Source organism: Eleutherodactylus coqui, chromosome 1, assembly GCF_035609145.1.
Source record: "Eleutherodactylus coqui strain aEleCoq1 chromosome 1, aEleCoq1.hap1, whole genome shotgun sequence".
NCBI lineage: Eukaryota > Metazoa > Chordata > Amphibia > Anura > Eleutherodactylidae > Eleutherodactylus > Eleutherodactylus coqui.
In genome coordinates, this window is record NC_089837.1 from 341178773 (window position 1) to 341195844 (window position 17072).

A 17072-nucleotide genomic window follows, 5' to 3' on the forward strand; every position below is an offset into this window, starting at 1 on the left:
TTGTTTCTCTTGCTGGGAACAATCACAGGGATGTCCACTTGTCCAAGAAACTCCCGCTATCGCAACGCAGGGGTCTCCCTCCTGACGCTGTGCTTTTCCAGAATATTAGCAGGACCTGCGATAAAATGCAGATGTGTGCAACATCCTGTCTCCCAGAAGTCCTAATTGTTGTGTTTTACAAAAAAATACACTAATCCCCAACCCTTTATGTAACCTAAAATGTTAATACAACAGACTCAAAACAGAAAATGCGATACAGCATAGAAGCATATAGCATAGTTCCAGTGTCAAAATTGCAAGATATTAACAATTGCAAAACAAAATCTTTACTTTAATTTACCATGTAACACATTAAAAACCCTCCATGCCTAACAATATATACTAGTCACCTTCTGGTACGTAGAACTGAGACCCCCCTGTGAAGCAAGTAAATTTTCCTTACTTCTACTGTGTGTGTGTGTGTGTGTGTGATATATATAGTCATATTCCCTGGAGCGTTGGGTATTGTTTTTATCCTGTACTGCACGTTTCCAAGATCTCTATTGGGGTCCCATTGATGCTCTCCTCATCTAGATGCTCATGTAGATAACTGGAACGTCATGTATGACGGAGTGCCCCCTTTAGGGTGGCCTGGTCACACCAGGTAAGTGACCTCTGCTTTAACTGCACATTTGGAATTTATACACTTTCTTACCCCAGGAGCGCTGCCCGTTTATTATCTCTCATTAAAAAATACAAGGCGGCCCACAAAAAAACAAGCCCTCAGACAGCTAGGTCGATGAATAAATATAACAGTTATGATCTTTTTTAAAGTGGAGAAAACAAAACTGAAAAAAAACAAAAGATGAAAAAAATGGGCTGCATCATTAATGGGTTAAACACACCTTTCTGCAAATTCATAGTCCCAATCTGCATCTTGGTTAGAGCACTATTAGTAACCAATGCCTGACCACAAACTAGGTATAATAATTTTGGTAAAGCCAATTGTCAACTATCAAATAGTGCATGTCCCATATATACCAGTAATCCAGTTTGAAGGACAGCGGCTACTTGCACCTCATCCACGTCTTGTTTGTTCTTCCTGCTGTTATCGGTCTTCTGCATCTAGTCATTGGATAACGATTGCACTTGCTCTGTGGCCAATCACAAGAATTGTTGACTAGTCAAACCCAGAGTTTAGCACTACCTGTATTCCCAATTGTTCTGTTATTCTGGCATTTTGTTACTTTGGCTGCCTGCTATTTCATGCTGCAATCTCGGATCAGTTATTTATCCTGTTAAGGACCAGGCTGTTTTGTGCCTTAAGGACCAGGCACTTTTTAGGGATTTTACCCATGTGGTCGTTCACTGCCCTTTTTTTTTCCCTTTAGCTACCAAAATTGTTTCTGCTTTTTTTTTCCGTGACATATAGGGTTATTTTTAAATATCTTTTTCACTGAGCTTTTTTTTCAGTTGTTTAGTTTTATTGGGGGTAAAAAGCTTAGAAAAAAAGATTTTTCATTCTAGATATTTTTTTATTAGTAAATTTATGCTAAAATAAATTATGGGAACGGGTTCCTCATTTTGTTTCGGACGTTTCGATATATAATATGTATGGTTTTGGATTACAGGGCGCATATAGGTACAGCTTTGGTTGGTGTCGGCTTTGGGTTATTTTCTTTCTTATGTATATATTGTTGTTTTATTCAGTTTTTTTTTACTCATGTATGTAATTATGTTTTTTACTATTTATGTCCCCGATGACGTCATGTAAGACCACCTGGGGGACATTCACATTTTTTTTTGTTTTTTTTTAATTGATACTTTCCCACTGTAGCTGGGGCATCCATAGCAGCCCCAGTTACAGGAGAAAACATCCCCTGTAGTGACAATAGTCACTGGCAGAGCTGATCAGGGTCTACTACGACCCTGTATCTCTGCTGCAGCAGGGAACCCCGGCGGTCACGTGACCTCCGGGCTCCAGTAGTGGAAGAAATACTTCCACTTTTAGTACATATCGCTCATTGAGCGATGTGTACTGAAGAAAGGAGGAGGCAGAAAGGGTTAAATATTCCCACAAAACATTTTGAAGGAGCATGTTAGGATATGTCCAAATGGGCTCATACTAAACATCCCTAATATGAAGTTAAATCCAGAATACAAGGGGGTACCCATAAGAAACATGCATTTATTAAAAATAATATATAGACCGTATTTTCCGGCATATAAGATAACCCTCAACTGACGACTTATATGGCGGGAATACGCTGTATAAAAAAATATATATACTCGCCTCCCATGGTGCTGATGCAGGCTGTCGCTCCCTCCTCCACGCAGACAGAGCATTGCTTTCTGGATGTCATTGAATGGCTGTAATTGTTAACCCAGCGCTGGCTTTCATTGGCTGACGCCGCGCTGAGGTAGCCAATCAGAGCATTAGCTTTCTGAAGGTGGGGCAATCAAGCCTGGAGGAGCTTTCTGGAGGAGGGAAGAGACAGCCTGCCGCAGCACTGCGTGAGGAGAATATTGATTTTTTTTTTCTACAGCGTATTCACAGCGTATAAGACGGCCTCCGACTTTGGAGAAGATTTTCCTGAGTTTAAAAGTCGTCTTATACGCCGGAAAATACAGTATTTGCTTTTCTAAACTCTTAGTTATTGACTTATTGTAGTACACCTGTGGCTTTTTTTGTTTCACCTCTTCAACATCAGTAAAACATTTTCCTTTGAGGTGTCTTTTAACCCCTTAGTGACGGCGCTATCGTAAAACTACGTCCTGCTGTTGCGCTGCCATCTCCCTCCATACAGCGCGGGCGTCAGCTTTTTATTACAGCTGACACCCGCGGGCAATAGCCGTGCTCGGCCGTTCGCGGCTATTAACCCTTTATATGCTGCTGTCAATTCTGACAGCGGCATTTAAATCCCCCGAACGCTGCTTGGGGGTCCCGCACGGCCCCCCCGCGGTGAAATCGGGGGAGCCGTGCAGGTGTCATGGCAGCTGGGGCCTAATGAATGGCCCCAGGGCTGCCTTAGCAGACTGCCTATCAAGCCATCCACACAGGGTGGCTTGATAGACTGCCTGTAAAAAAGCAGTATGACGTAATGCTATAGAATACGTCATACTGCAGGAGCGATCAAAGCATCGCATGTTAAAGTCCCCCAGGGACTGCCCAAAGTAAAGTAAGAAAAAAGATCAATAAAGTTTTTTAAATTGTAAAAAAAAAAAAGTTATAAAAGTTTAAATCACCCCCCTTTTGCCATATCAATTATTAAAAAATCTAAATCATAAAATAAAAATATGTATTTGGTATTGCCGCGTCCGTAAAAGTCTGAACTATGAAAGTAGTGCATTATTTTTCCTGCACGGTGAACGTCGTCCGAAAAAAAAAAAATTAAGAATGCCAGAAATACACTTTTTTAGTTACCCTGTCCTCCAGAAAAATGCAATAAAAAGCGATCAAAAAGTTGTATGTATTCCAAATTGATACTATTGGAAACTACAGGACATCCCGCAAAAATTGAGCCCTTGCACAACTACGTCGACAGAAAAATAAAAAAGTTACTACGCGCACAAAATGACCGCACAAAATAATTGAAAAAAATTAAATATCTTTAAAAAAAAATACAAGTTCTACAGCAAAGCTATATAAGTTTGGTATCGTAGTAATCATACTGACCCATAGAATAAAACTATCAGGTCGTTTTTGTTGCAGTTTGTGCGTCGTAGAAACAGGACGCACCGAAAGATGGTGGAATGTCGTTTTTTTTCCCATTTCTCTCCGCTAAGAATTTTTTAAAAGTTTTTCAGTAAATTATATGGTACAATAAATAGTGCCATTAAAAAATACAACTCATCCTGCAGAAAACAAGCCCTCATACAGCAACGTCGATGGATAAATAAAGGAGCTACGATTTTTTAAAAGGGAGTAGGAAAAAACAAAAATGGAAAAAAGCAAAAAAGCTCCGTCACTAAGGGGTTAAACCAAAGTAGTAGGAAAAAATGATTAAAAGTCACAGAGCGAGGAATCGGCTGAAAATGGAGTTTGAGGCAAGGTGGCCACGCTGTTTTTTTTTTTGTCAAAAATTGTGTGTGTCACAATGGAAAAAAAACTGTCACCTGGTTTGCAACAAAATAGGACATTTTCTTCATACATCGTGATACAACCTTTTCAAAGCTTTCAAACAAACTTTGGTTGACTGTTTGACCCTGTGTTACAAATTCTCAGTGCACTATCCCTCTCACATCAGAGAAACAAATGAGCAATGTTCATACATTGTTCTTATAAATCAGTCATATCAAAATAAGTGAAAAATTGAACAAGTTGTTGAAAAAAAAAATCACTGGAGCCAAACGCAACCCTCTCTAACAATGTCCACTGGCAAACTGCCTCAGAAGGGTTTCACAGACATTCACCTAGTAAAAAAATGCCTCTACTAGCAACACCCTGCTCACCAAAAGAAGATTCCCGTCATTTCTGGGTACCCCTTCGTATAGCGCTGGGTATCTTATGTGCAGTGCACTTGGCTGTCGATTGATAGGGATTTTTCCCAGGGCATAGAAGGAGGGGTAATTTTATGGCCATATAATATTTGCCAAAGAGGAGCACAGTGAGAACACCATATACGTTATCGCTATCTATTATCCATGCCTATAGAAGTTGCCCCCTGAGGACACCATATGAAATGTAGGGCATTGGGACAAAATCTTTTTTTGCCATTTTCACCATTTGGCTTTATTGATATTTCAAGAGTTTAATAGGCAAATATAGATAAAGTTTTCCTTGTGGGGTTGCCTTTATCAGGGTGGATGCTCTACTTAGCAGGCTGAGAGGTGGTTTGTTGACAGGACTAGAAACTTAGTCTGTCCGCCTTCCACCCTTTTTTCATTAGGGCTCAGTCACATGGGCGTTTTTACTCGCGTTTATTGAAAAAACGCATGACCCCCAAAAATAGAACATATGGGTGGCAATTGTGGTCATGTAAAAACGTCCATGTGACTGAGCCCTTATAGTTCTGAATGAAGCTTCTGGAATAGTTATGCCCACTGAGTATCCATCTTTGAATGATTACTTCTATGCCGTGCAATACGCCTGAATGGCTCTGTGCACAATTGCTATTTCTCCCATTAGAAATCATCACTGAATGACCACCCTTATAAAAATGTGCATCTGGATAGCTAAGAGATACTACTGCGAAAATTAATTATTCTATATTCCTTTAAGGTGACCTGGAAAAACAAGGATGGCCAAATCGCTTCTCTGACAACCTGATACGACGACCAATGCATACTATGCATAGTGTGTGAGAAACTACATACTAATCTAACTGGTCAGTGCTGATCATGTGGACAGCACTAGTTAATCAAAGCATGTGTAATGTCTTAGACTAATGATGTATAGAAGCTGGTGTGCCCATCTTTGCTTCTCTAGGCTTGAGAGGGTCACTTTAACTGAACGAAAATATATGTTTACCCTTTATGAAATTGGACTTTAAGTATATTGCTTTTTTATGTTGGATAGTGGACACAGAATTAGCTGTATATTATTGTTTAAATATTAAAAGTTATAGTGTAAGAAGTCCATTCTGGAAAGCCAAAAAAATACATAAACCAATCTTCCATTAATAAAAAAAATTCTACTTTATTTTCTTAAAAAATAGTAAACACCATATGCTGAGGAGGTATTGTGGCTTTCATACATCGCTGTCTTTATCATATTAACAGAAAAGTACCCATAGCAGTATATACAGCAAAATATTTCTTTCCCCCTTTGAATGTCTTCAATTATGGGTGTACATATGTCTTAGGCCCAATGCACACGGGCGTATTTGCATTTCGGCATCTGGAGTGGGCGTCCGCCTCCAGTTTCTGCAGCAAATACTGAACATAGCATGCTATGAAAAACCGCTTTTCCCTGCACACGAGCGGAAATCAATGGTGATTTTCTGCTCGACGGCCAGCACATCCCCATAACAGATGAAGAACACTGCGGACAGGTAAGCAGGGGTCCGCAAGGGTCACCGGCCGGGCACCGAGTCGGATTCCACTGCAGGATTCCGCATGTGAAATCCGACCTGGCCATGTCCATTCGGCCTTTAGTCTGAAAAATACCGTATGATAACTAAGGGATCCTTTGTAACCATTTCCTGGTGAGCTGATACACTGTTCTTGTGTTCAACAAAGTGTTGTAGTGCACAGAATGCCATATCCTTACAGGGAAACCGGGATAAACTGACCAAATGGGAAAGAAAATGGCAGATGAAGGATAAAGATGTATATTTTGGGACAAACAAACATGCTTTTAATACTCTGTGTAACGGTTATTAATAAACTAAATTATAGCACATAATGCCAGTCTGCTGCATAAAAAGCCACCAAGATATTGTTGCATTAGAAAAGATAGGGCTACTAGGGAAAAAAGTATTATTTTACCCATTTAGAATTTGCGGGTACAGCAGCATCTTTGAGTATGCAGTGTCCAGTTTTGGGCACCAGTCCATAAAAAAAGGATATCAAAAAGAAGGGTAAACAAATAATATAAAAGGTATGGAAAATCTCAGTTAGGACAAAAAGGCATCCTAAATTACCTTTTTACAGTCTTGGCAAAAGACAGAAGTGGTTCCCAGTATCCCAAGGTGCTCCCCACACAGCAGGCATTGCGACATCCCATTTCCCATGACGTTTTTCCTCATGTTTTCTAGTCTTTCCACAAGCCGTCTGCAAGTAAAAGCACATAATATTCTACTAGATCACACAAATTAATTTCCAAAAACTTGTAAAAGTATGCAAGCACAGAAAATATGCAATATTATTGTAACATCCCAAAGAAACAACTTTCGACTGTAGATTTACTCTCTGATCGTGTACTTGATGACATCTCATCTCTCAGTATGACTCCCCTATAGGCCGCCTGCAGACAGCCGGGTCGGATCCCGCAGCGAGAATTCTCGCAGCGGGATGTGGTCCCGTGCCATTGCACAGCCCTGTGGCTTACCCGCTCCAGGCGTCTCCTATCTGCGCTGTGTGCCGGCTGCCGCCCAGCCGATGCGTCCGCGGAGAAGGGCCGGCCCATCACCAGTGACATTTCTGTGCGGGCCTCTGCGAGACCTGCACAGAAATAGAGCATACCGCAATTTGTTTTCCGCGTGTGTGTTCACCAGGACAAATCACGGACGTCTGCCGAGGATTGCGTTATCTAATGCAATCCTATAGCAGTGGGCACGGGTGGACATTTTGCAGGAAATCCCACCACGGAATTTCCACCCGTGTGCAGGGAGCCATAACCAAAGTCCAGTGACTAATGTCACTACAGGGGTTGCTTTTTTCCTGTAACTGGGGCTCCTATGGATGCCCCAGCTATAGTGGAAAAGTGTCAAATAAAAAAAAACAAACATGTGAATGTCCCCCAGAGGTCTTACATGACGTTATGGGGGACATAGATAGTAAAAAACATAATTACATACATCAGTAAGACAAAATTCCAGAATAAAACAATATATACAGAAGAAAGAAAATAACCCAAAACCAACTCCAACCTAAACCGTCATCCAAAACCATAAATATTATATATCAAAACGTCCAAAACAAAATGAGGAATCCGTTCCCGTACTTTATTTTAGTGTAAATATACTAATTTTAAAAAAATAACTAGAAATGTTTAAAAAAAAAAATACTTTTTTTCCAGCTTTTTACCCCCCAATAAAACTAAAAAACGAGGGGAAAAAGTCAGTGAAAAAGATATTAAAAAAATAGCCCTATAAGTAACGGGGGGAAAAGCGCAGCAAAAATAATTTTGATAGCAAAAGAAAAAAAAATATGGCAGTTAAACCACCACATGGGTAAAATCCCTAACAAGTGTCTGATCCTTAAAGGGGTGGTCTCGCGAAAGCAAGTGGGTCTATACACTTCTGTATGGCCATATTAATGCACTTTGTAATATACATCGTGCATTAAATATGAGCCATACAGAAGTTATTCACTTACCTGCTCCGTTGCTAGCGTCCCCGTTGCCATGGTTCCGTCTAACTTCGGTGTCTTCTTGCTTTTTTAGACGCGCTTGCGCAGATGCATCTTCTCCCTTCGGCTGGTCTTGGAAGCATCGGCATTTTGGCTCCGCCCCCTTTTCGCGTCATCGCGTAGCTCCGCCCCCGTCATGTGCCGATTCCAGCCAATCAGGAGGCTGGAACCGGCACACGTCATGGGGCGGAGCTACGCGATGATGCGTACAAGGGGGCGGAGCCAAAATGCCGATTCTGCCGAGCGGAGCCGAAGGGAGAAGAAGGGAGAAGACGGATCTGCGCAAGCGCGTCTAAAAAGGCAAGAAGACACCGAAATTAGACGGAACCATGGCGACGGGGACGCTAGCAACGGAGCAGGTAAGTGAATAACTTCTGTATGGCTCATATTTAATGCACGATGTATATTACAAAGTGCATTAATATGGCCATACAGAAGTGTATAGACCCACTTGCTTTCGCGAGACCACCCCTTTAAGGTACAAAACAGCCTGGTCCTTAAGGGGTTAAAAGGAGTATGAGTATATATAAAACAGGCAACACTTCAGTCAGCCCCATTTACACTTATATAACATTATTTGCTACACGATTCAGAACTTTAACTTTAAAAAGGGTTTCCCAGGACTAAACCTTAGATAACTTATCCTCAGCATATACCATCACTGGTTGATTAGTATGGATCCACCACTTGGGATCCCAACTAATTGAAGTAAAAACTTCACTTGGAGGAGTGCCCAGCACTTTAGTCCATATCAGACACAGTGCCGTACACTGTATAACGGCTGTGCCTGGTACAGCACGTTAATCCAATTCATTTGGATAGGATTGAGCTTCTCTCAGGCCAAGTGACCGATGAACATGATGTCATTTGCTTGAGAAGAGGCTGCGACGCTTATGTGACAGGTGATTACGTGACAGGTGATTGGCGGAGAGCCTGAGCAGCCGATCTACACTGATCAACTACTGATGACCTATCCTTAGCATAGGTTACCAATAATTTAGTCCCGGAATTAACAATAAAGGAGCTGGAGTTAGTACTCATTTTGTCATAATCTGCAAATGTTTAATATAAACCAATAATTTAGTTTTAAAGTCTCACACTTACCCAATTCTCTGCTGTTCCAGTGTATCTACTTTCTCGGCTCTTCTAATAACTTGGAGGATTGACTCCATCTCATTTTGATCAAGAGACTGAGTCTTCCTCTGCCTGTCGGTTTGGTAAGTGTGTACTGACCAGCCTGTCTGTAGCCTGAAAAATAATTTCATTATGAGCACTATGAATTCTAATGCTATAAATTATGGCAAAGCTTTTGAGAGACCAATACAAATAAATGGTGGGCACAACCATGACATCGAAAGTGAGTGGTATCACCTGAACTAAAATATGGTCTATAACAAATAAGGTAAGTAGTTGTGAAGCTAAATCACTTCACATAAATAATGTATTGGCAACCTTGAATTAATACATTTTTAAGGCTCTGCTCACATCAGTGTTGGGGGTTCCATTCAAAGACTGCACTGCTGAGTTTTGTCAAAATCCCAGATGAAGGAGCACAGCATACTGCACTACTTCATCTGGGAAAATGCCAGACAGTGAGATGGAAACTGAAAAGATCCCTGTAGAATCAATGGGGTCGGTTGTCACTGTTCATTTCTGTCAATAGATGGATCCACTCAGCTGGGGGACTAAGGTTTGCTGCTTCCAACGAAAAGGAAATCGATTTACCGAACTTGATATTCTGTATTTGTCATAGCATATATACATACAATCCCATTAGAAGGGATTTTCTTCAGGAATAGTACGTCTTTTTGCTGTACAGTGCAAGGGAAATTTTATTTACTGCAATGATTTTATAAAATAAGGATTTTATTGCACGTATCGTATCTACGTTCCCAAGCCCTCTACTGCTACATTGCTTTTGTATATAGCAATATACAGTAGTAGTTGCTCGTTTTGATGAACAAAAAAAAAAGTACGATCCAGCAGAAAAAGAAAAAAAAAATACAATAATAAAAAGATGGCAAAAACCGACAACAAATCTGGCCACGAGAAAGAGAAAACCACTTCACAGATGTGACTGACATAATGAAAGGGCTCTCTTCACACCATTCAGTTTTGGTATTTCCTAACTCAAGTAAAAGAATGAAAATACAGAACCAGCACCAAGGTAGGGCGTTAGATGTCAGTTTACTGTTAGGCTTGGTTCACACCGGGCAATTTGCCACAGAATTTTGCCGCGGCAAATCCGCTGCCGCCGCTAATCCCGGGGATGGCCAGCCATGTGGACGAAATTTGTCAAAAATCTTGTCGACATGGGGTGGACAATCTGTTGCGGCAAAGCCGGCATTAGCCAGAGCTGCGGCGCCGATTCCTGGGACGCAGCAGGTCAACTCTTTCTTTTTTCCGTTGCGGCCTCGCTGTTGTGGAGAGTCAGCCACAACGGAAAAGCATGCCGCAAAGATGCTCAAAAACCTGTGGCTAAGTGCAGCGGCTTTTGAAGCTGCGCTTAGCTTATGGAAATCTCGGGGTTTTTCGCTTCGGCAAAACCGTGGGGTTTCTGTCTCATGTGACCCCAGCTTTATTTTGCACACAGTACTATAAAAGACTCAAATTTGACACTAACCACTTCACTTTGCGGAACTCCAGTATGCGAACAGGTGAAGAACATAGAGCGCTATAGGATCTAGCATGTACTGTATAAGGATTAGTGTTCACACATATGAATAGACTCTCTTAGCAAATGAGTCCAAACTGTGGCATTCCTTAAACAAACCACAGGAGTATAAGTATCATCTAAGAAAATTTTCCCTATTGTGTGTATTCCACGAGCCCAAAACCGGTCATAACTAGACATAAAAGTATTTTGTTAAAAAATATATATAAAAATGCCCAAATGTAAGGTAAACTCTGACTTAAAGCCAGTGTGACAAGTAGGATGATTACAAAAAAACATGCAGTCATACAAGCATAATCAATAAAATTCACTACACAAAAAATATACTATCCTTCATAAATCAATAGAATAAGAGTACAAGCAAAAACACACGGTAACACATGTAATATCTGATTAAAGGTTATGTACTCCAGCGCACTCGTTTTTCATTTCTCTCTTTAACCAATGTGTCTTTGGAAATGAAGACTTTTTGTAATTGGTTTGCATTGAACATTTCTCATCGTTCTATGCTTGTATTATTTTTCAAGGCACTGCAGAGTAGAGGACTGACAGATTAGCAGAAGGAGAAAGAGCAAACTGACTGCTGCTTCTCAGCTTCCCGGAGCAGAACAGCTTGCTGTGTGAGGAGCACATTGCACAGCAAGGCATTTGTGAGAAGTCAATGGACGGGCCGCGGAGTCCGCTGAAAAGCAGAAGTTTAAAGAAAAAAAAGCTGCACTGCTCATGTGCGCCGCCCGGTGTTTCTGCACAAATCCGCAGTACAAAAAAATAGAAGACCCGGACAGGTACGCAGGGACCTCGGGCAGGGTTGGATTCCCCTGCAGGCTCTCGCATGCGGAATCTGACCCGCCTGTGGACATGAGGCCTTAAGCAGCATTTACAGAGGGACGAACCGTCAGGCAAACAATGCCCGACAGCATGCCCCAGTGTAGTGGCCCAGAGTAATGGGGCTACTTCATAAAAATGTGCATGCATTTATCTAATTGTATGGTCAGTGTCTTCTGTGTTGCATGATTGATGTGTATTGTATATCTACAGCACTGTAAGAGTTAGGCCTCCTTCCCACGAACGGATTTCCGCCGCGTAATTCGCGGCGAAAATCCGCTGCGTTGCACGCAGCTATTAGGTTCTATTGAACCTAATAGCTCCATGCTCACGATGCGTAATTCCACCGCGGAATTACGCACCGCGATTTCTCCCGTCCTCACCCGCAGCATGCTCTATTTTCTGCGGGTGAGGACGGGCTGTACGCACTGACGGCTTCCATTGCAGTCAATGGAAGCCGTCCATTCACGCTATCTCCCGCTGTAACCAGCGGGAGATAGCGTGAAAAAACGCTTTCCCGCCCACCGCCGAGCGTCATATGACGCCAAATGACGCGGTCCGGCCGCGTCACGTGACACGGCTGGTGACGCGAGAGCGGTGGGCGGTGACGAGCGGTGACGCGGCGGTGACGCGGCGGTGGTGGGCGGGGAAGCGATTTCACGCTATCTCCCGCAGGTAAGTATAGGGGCTCTGGGGGGCGCCGTGACGGGCTTCACAGCGGAATATTACGCTGCGGAGCCCGTCACGCTCGTGGGAAGGAGGCCTTAATTGTCTGGTATGGAAGATGTCTGTCTGGAAATGTATCTTTTGTTTGTCAGGTGACCTTGTTTTATATATGTGGATGCAAGGTGCATGACAAGGTAGTCTTCTGGTCTGTGAGGTTGAACTTCTGCAAGGGAGTCACACAGAGAGAGGCCTTCAGCTCTGTGTGGTTCGGAATTGAGGAGGCTGAGAAGAATTCAACGCCTACCCTGGGCCTGCTTTACCCAGGAGATGCCAGTGTTACCCTTAAAACTGAAAAAGAGAGAATGAGGAGCTGCCTTGCAGTGCACCCCTTTTCCAAATGTGGTCAGACCTGGGTTCGTATTTATTTTGGGGTCTGGTCTGCACAGTACTTTATATCACCGGAAATAATCATTGTAGAGATCATAGGAATACACATTATTCGCAATTAATATGCTGGTAGAAAAGATATCCATTAAATGGTTATTACATTAATTTTCATAATAGGGGTGCCCCCTGGTGTACAGGTTGCACAGCAATGTGCGCATTCACCTAATGAGCTAAGTGCTGGTGAACACACATGATTATTCACTCTTCCCACAGCCAAGGTTCTACATAGTATGCACAACAAAAATGGCTTTCTGCTTGTCAGAAAGGAGCAGCCTCTGCAGTACAGCTGGGGAGACTCCACCTTCTAAAGGGGAAGAAAGCAGGGGCTATATTGTTAGCTGCCAGAAGGAGAAGGAGACTGATTCTGGCCAAAGCACACCTCCCAGCAACAAGAAAAAAGCAGCAACCCCAGTGAGGAACACAATCATTGACCAGTGGAAACACGTCAAGCGATTGAATGGCAAATAATAATTTGTTCATTTGTCATTGATCGCATCCTTTAGGGCGAGCACCCACTGGCGTTTTTTTACCTGCGTTTTGCGTTTTTCCTGCACAGGCATAGAGATAACATGTGTTCCTGTCCACTGGCGTTTTTTTTGCGTTGCGTTTGCGTTTTTAACATAGGAACTGTCAGTTGCATATGTGTCCTTATTTTTCTCCATGGAAATTAATGGAAAAGCCGCGAAAACGCCGTGAAAAACGCGCGGAAAAATCGCGGGAAACGCGGCGAAAACGCTGCGTTTTTTTCCCGCAGAAAACGCAAACGCCAGTGGGTGCTCGCCCTTATGCAGACCGAAAAATTATTGTTGGTCAGCTGAAAATCCCCCGTGGAAATGGGTATGTGTCCGTTGTCTGTAATGAAATAGCCTTAAAGGGGGAAAAGACAAAGAGTATTCGAAAAAACATACAATAAGGGTTCCATCACACGAACGCATACGCGAATGCACACACTTCAACGCAACGTATGTGTGCTAAGAATGAGGTTGATTTGCACACGCGTCGGTGCATTGTATTTACATTTTTGCACACACAAGGCCTGTTCATACGCATGCACAACATACCACTGCCCTGATTTGAAAAGCTATTTGACCTAATGAAGTCCAGATGTGTAATTTTTTTTCACTGAATTTTATAGCTGCGCAAATGCGCACAAAAAAGAGCCAGTTCTATTATTTTTGCGCACAAAAAGGAAAAAGCTGTACAAACCCATTGATGTATACAAGCCGTTTTACACTGAACAATTACACTAGGGAACACAATATTTAGTGACTGAGATGTTAGAACTTTTTGGGGGTCATAGAGTCTGAAAACATCAGGTCTGTTTATCAAGATATGACATATGTCCATATAAATGTATCCATGTCCACATATTGTATTATACATGGAATGACTGCCAATCAAAAGCTGAAGGTACAAAGATAAATCCCAAGAGGCCTAGAGAACACGAACAAAACAAAAAGGTTTCTTCATTGAGACGTGTAGATGAAACTACATTTGTGGGATTTCCTGCAATGCAATGTTCCTAGACATTCACGCTGGATGTTGAAACAGTGGTCCGCCATCATATGCTTGCCCAATCATCCTCAGTCCTTATTTCCTGGTGAAATCGTTCACCCTGTTCCTCACTTACATCACCAAGACGATGTGGAAATCCATCCAAAAGGACTGCAGGTCCTGCAATCTGATGCTCCTGTTACACCCAAGCGTTCAGAAACAGAAGGGAGCGTATTTTCCACAAGTTTATCGCAGTTTACGGCCTCTCTCACAGCCCTCTTTTTACAGCAATTAGTGCCGGAGTTTAAAACACCGCGCTACAAACGCCTTCATTGATTTTAATGGGGCTTCACAGAACAGAGCTTGATGGCAACGTCTCTAACACTGCAACTTGCGAGCGCGGTCTGCTTGATTTTTGTGCATTCTAATGCTTGTTAACAGACCTCCTCGGTATTAGTGTATCTTGACGCCACTGGAAGCTAGGGGTGTGACAGGAGGAACACCCCTGTCACACCCCCAGTTCCCGATAGGGTCAAGAAGCAAAGGTCGTGGAACTACCTAGGAGCTGGGGATGCCACATACAGTGCGGGGGGGAGCCAAAGCGGTAGACATGCTGCTGGAGGACTGACACCCGGGGACATCAGTGACAGTGCTTCTGCCTGCTTTGATGGCAGGGGGAGCCAACACAAGAGCCTACAGTGCGGAACTTCTGCGGGGACACCAGTGCCAGCGCTCCCGCCTGTTTGCCCCTTAGGGGGAGTGCAAGGAGGAGGCAACTTTGCTGGTGGTGCTGGAGTGGCACCCGGCGACTTACAGTGCTCCCGGCTTCTTTGGCTGCGGGTCTTGTAGTGGCAGCGCAATACTACAGTGCCAATGCCGGGTGAGTGACGGCATCGAGGACAGCACTCAATGCGCTCCCGCCTGCTTGTATACTAAATCTTGGAAACAACGGTCTATGAGTTCACAGGTTTGTGGTCCATTAAATTTATCCGCTTTTAGCTTCTCCATGCTCGTCACAGGAAATTTTCTACATTTGTAGCCGAAACACCTTCTATTTCTCTTCAATATCTTTGCACATTGTTTTATCAAACCAAGTTTGATGCGCAGTGATGGCAATATATATCATATGTACTAATAAGCAAATGCTGATGGAAAAATAAAGTAATTATAACAAAAATAGGCAATGACATGAAGAATATCTCAAAAACTAGAGCTCTAGAACAAAATAGACAGTATTTTCGGAATCAGCGGCACAAAAATACTCAGAATAAGGTCTAAAATTCCACACGGCATGGAAAAAAAATGCTTTCTTGTTCCCCGGTGTAATTTGTCAGATTCCCGCAATCCAGCAAAAATTGGAATGATTACTTCCTGTAAAAGGCACCTGATGCTCCCTTTACCCTGTAGGGGTGCTGTAGGGGAAACAGCTGGGTTCCCCCACAGATTACAGCTGATCGCTGGAGATAGACGAAAGCCCTCACTGACTCACTCACTGACTGACTCGCCAAAAGTTCTCCAACTTCCCGATGTCGTAGAAACATGAAATTTGGCACACGCATAGATTATCTCCAAAATAGGAAAAGTAATTGGGTCCCAACTCGAGTATTTAATTCTAGCGCAAAAGAATTGGCGTCGAAATTTTACGTACGTAATCTAAATCTGTCACTTTCCAATGTCATAGAAACTTAAAATTTGGCCCGAGCATTGATTATGTCATAAATGGGAAAAGTTAATGGGTCCCAACTCGATTATTCAATTCGAAGCGCCAAAGAATTAGCGTCCAAATTTTACGTACGGAATCTAATTCTCTCACTTCCCGATGTTATAGAAACTTGAAATTTGGCAGGAGCATTGATTATGTCATAAATAGGAAAACTTAATGGGTCCCAACTCGATTATTCAATTCTATGCGCAAAAGAATTAGCGTCCAAATTTTACGTACGGAATCTAATTTTCTCACTTCACGATGTCATAGAAACGTGAAATTTGGCACGAGCATTGATTATGTCATAAGTAGGAAAAGTTCGTAGGTCCCAACTCTATTATTCAATTCTAGCGCAAAAGAATTGGCGTCGAAATTTTACGTGCGGAATGTAATTTTTTCACTTTCCGGTGTCATAGAAACGGGAAATTTGGCACGAGCATTGATTATGTCATAAATAGGAAAAGCTAATGGGTCCCAACTCCATTATTCAATTCTATGCGCAAAAGAATTAGCGTCCAAATTTTACGTACGGAATGTAATTTCTTCACTTTCCGGTGTCATAGAAACAGGAAATTTGGCACGAGCATTGATTATGTCATAAATAGGAAAAGCTAATGGGTCCCAACTCCATTATTCAATTCTTTGCGCAAAAGAATTAGCGTCCAAATTTTACGTGCGGAATGTAATTTCTTCACTTTCCGGTGTCATAGAAACAGGAAATTTGGCACGAGCATTGATTATGTCATAAATAGGAAAAGCTAATGGGTCCCAACTCCATTATTCAATTCTATGCGCAAAAGAATTAGCGTCCAAATTTTACGTACGGAATGTAATTTCTTCACTTTCCGGTGTCATAGAAACAGGAAATTTGGCACGAGCATTGATTATGTCATAAATAGGAAAAGCTAATGGGTCGCAACTCCATTATTCAATTCTATGCGCAAAAGAATTAGCGTCCAAATTTTACGTACGGAATGTAATTTTTTCACTTTCCGGTGTCATAGAAACAGTAAATTTGGTACGAGCATTGATTAGGTCATAAATAGGAAACGCTAATAGGTCCCAACTCGATTATTCAATTCTATGCGCAAAAGAATTAGCGTCTAAATTTTACGTGTGGAATGTAATTTTCTCACTTTCCGGTGTCATAGAAACATGAAATTTGGCACGAGCATTGATTATGTCATAAATAGGAAAAGCTAATGGGTCCCAACTCCATTATTCAATTCTATGCGCAAAAGAATTAGCGTCCAAATTTTACGTGCGGAA

The 17072-nt window shown here is 42.2% G+C and overlaps 1 protein-coding gene across 2 annotated transcripts in view; it reads right to left on the reverse strand.

The window, feature by feature from the left end:
* The window catches only part of RPH3AL (rabphilin 3A like (without C2 domains)), a 321117-nt gene that overhangs the window by 226432 nt on the left and 77613 nt on the right, over positions 1–17072 (reverse strand). For both annotated transcript variants that reach the window (XM_066575908.1, XM_066575900.1), the window contains exons 3-4: positions 9097–9240; positions 6564–6693 (exon numbers count right to left, since the gene is read on the reverse strand). In XM_066575908.1, coding sequence (XP_066432005.1) covers positions 6564–6693; positions 9097–9240 — 274 coding nt within the window. The remainder of the gene's footprint in view (positions 1–6563; positions 6694–9096; positions 9241–17072) is intronic.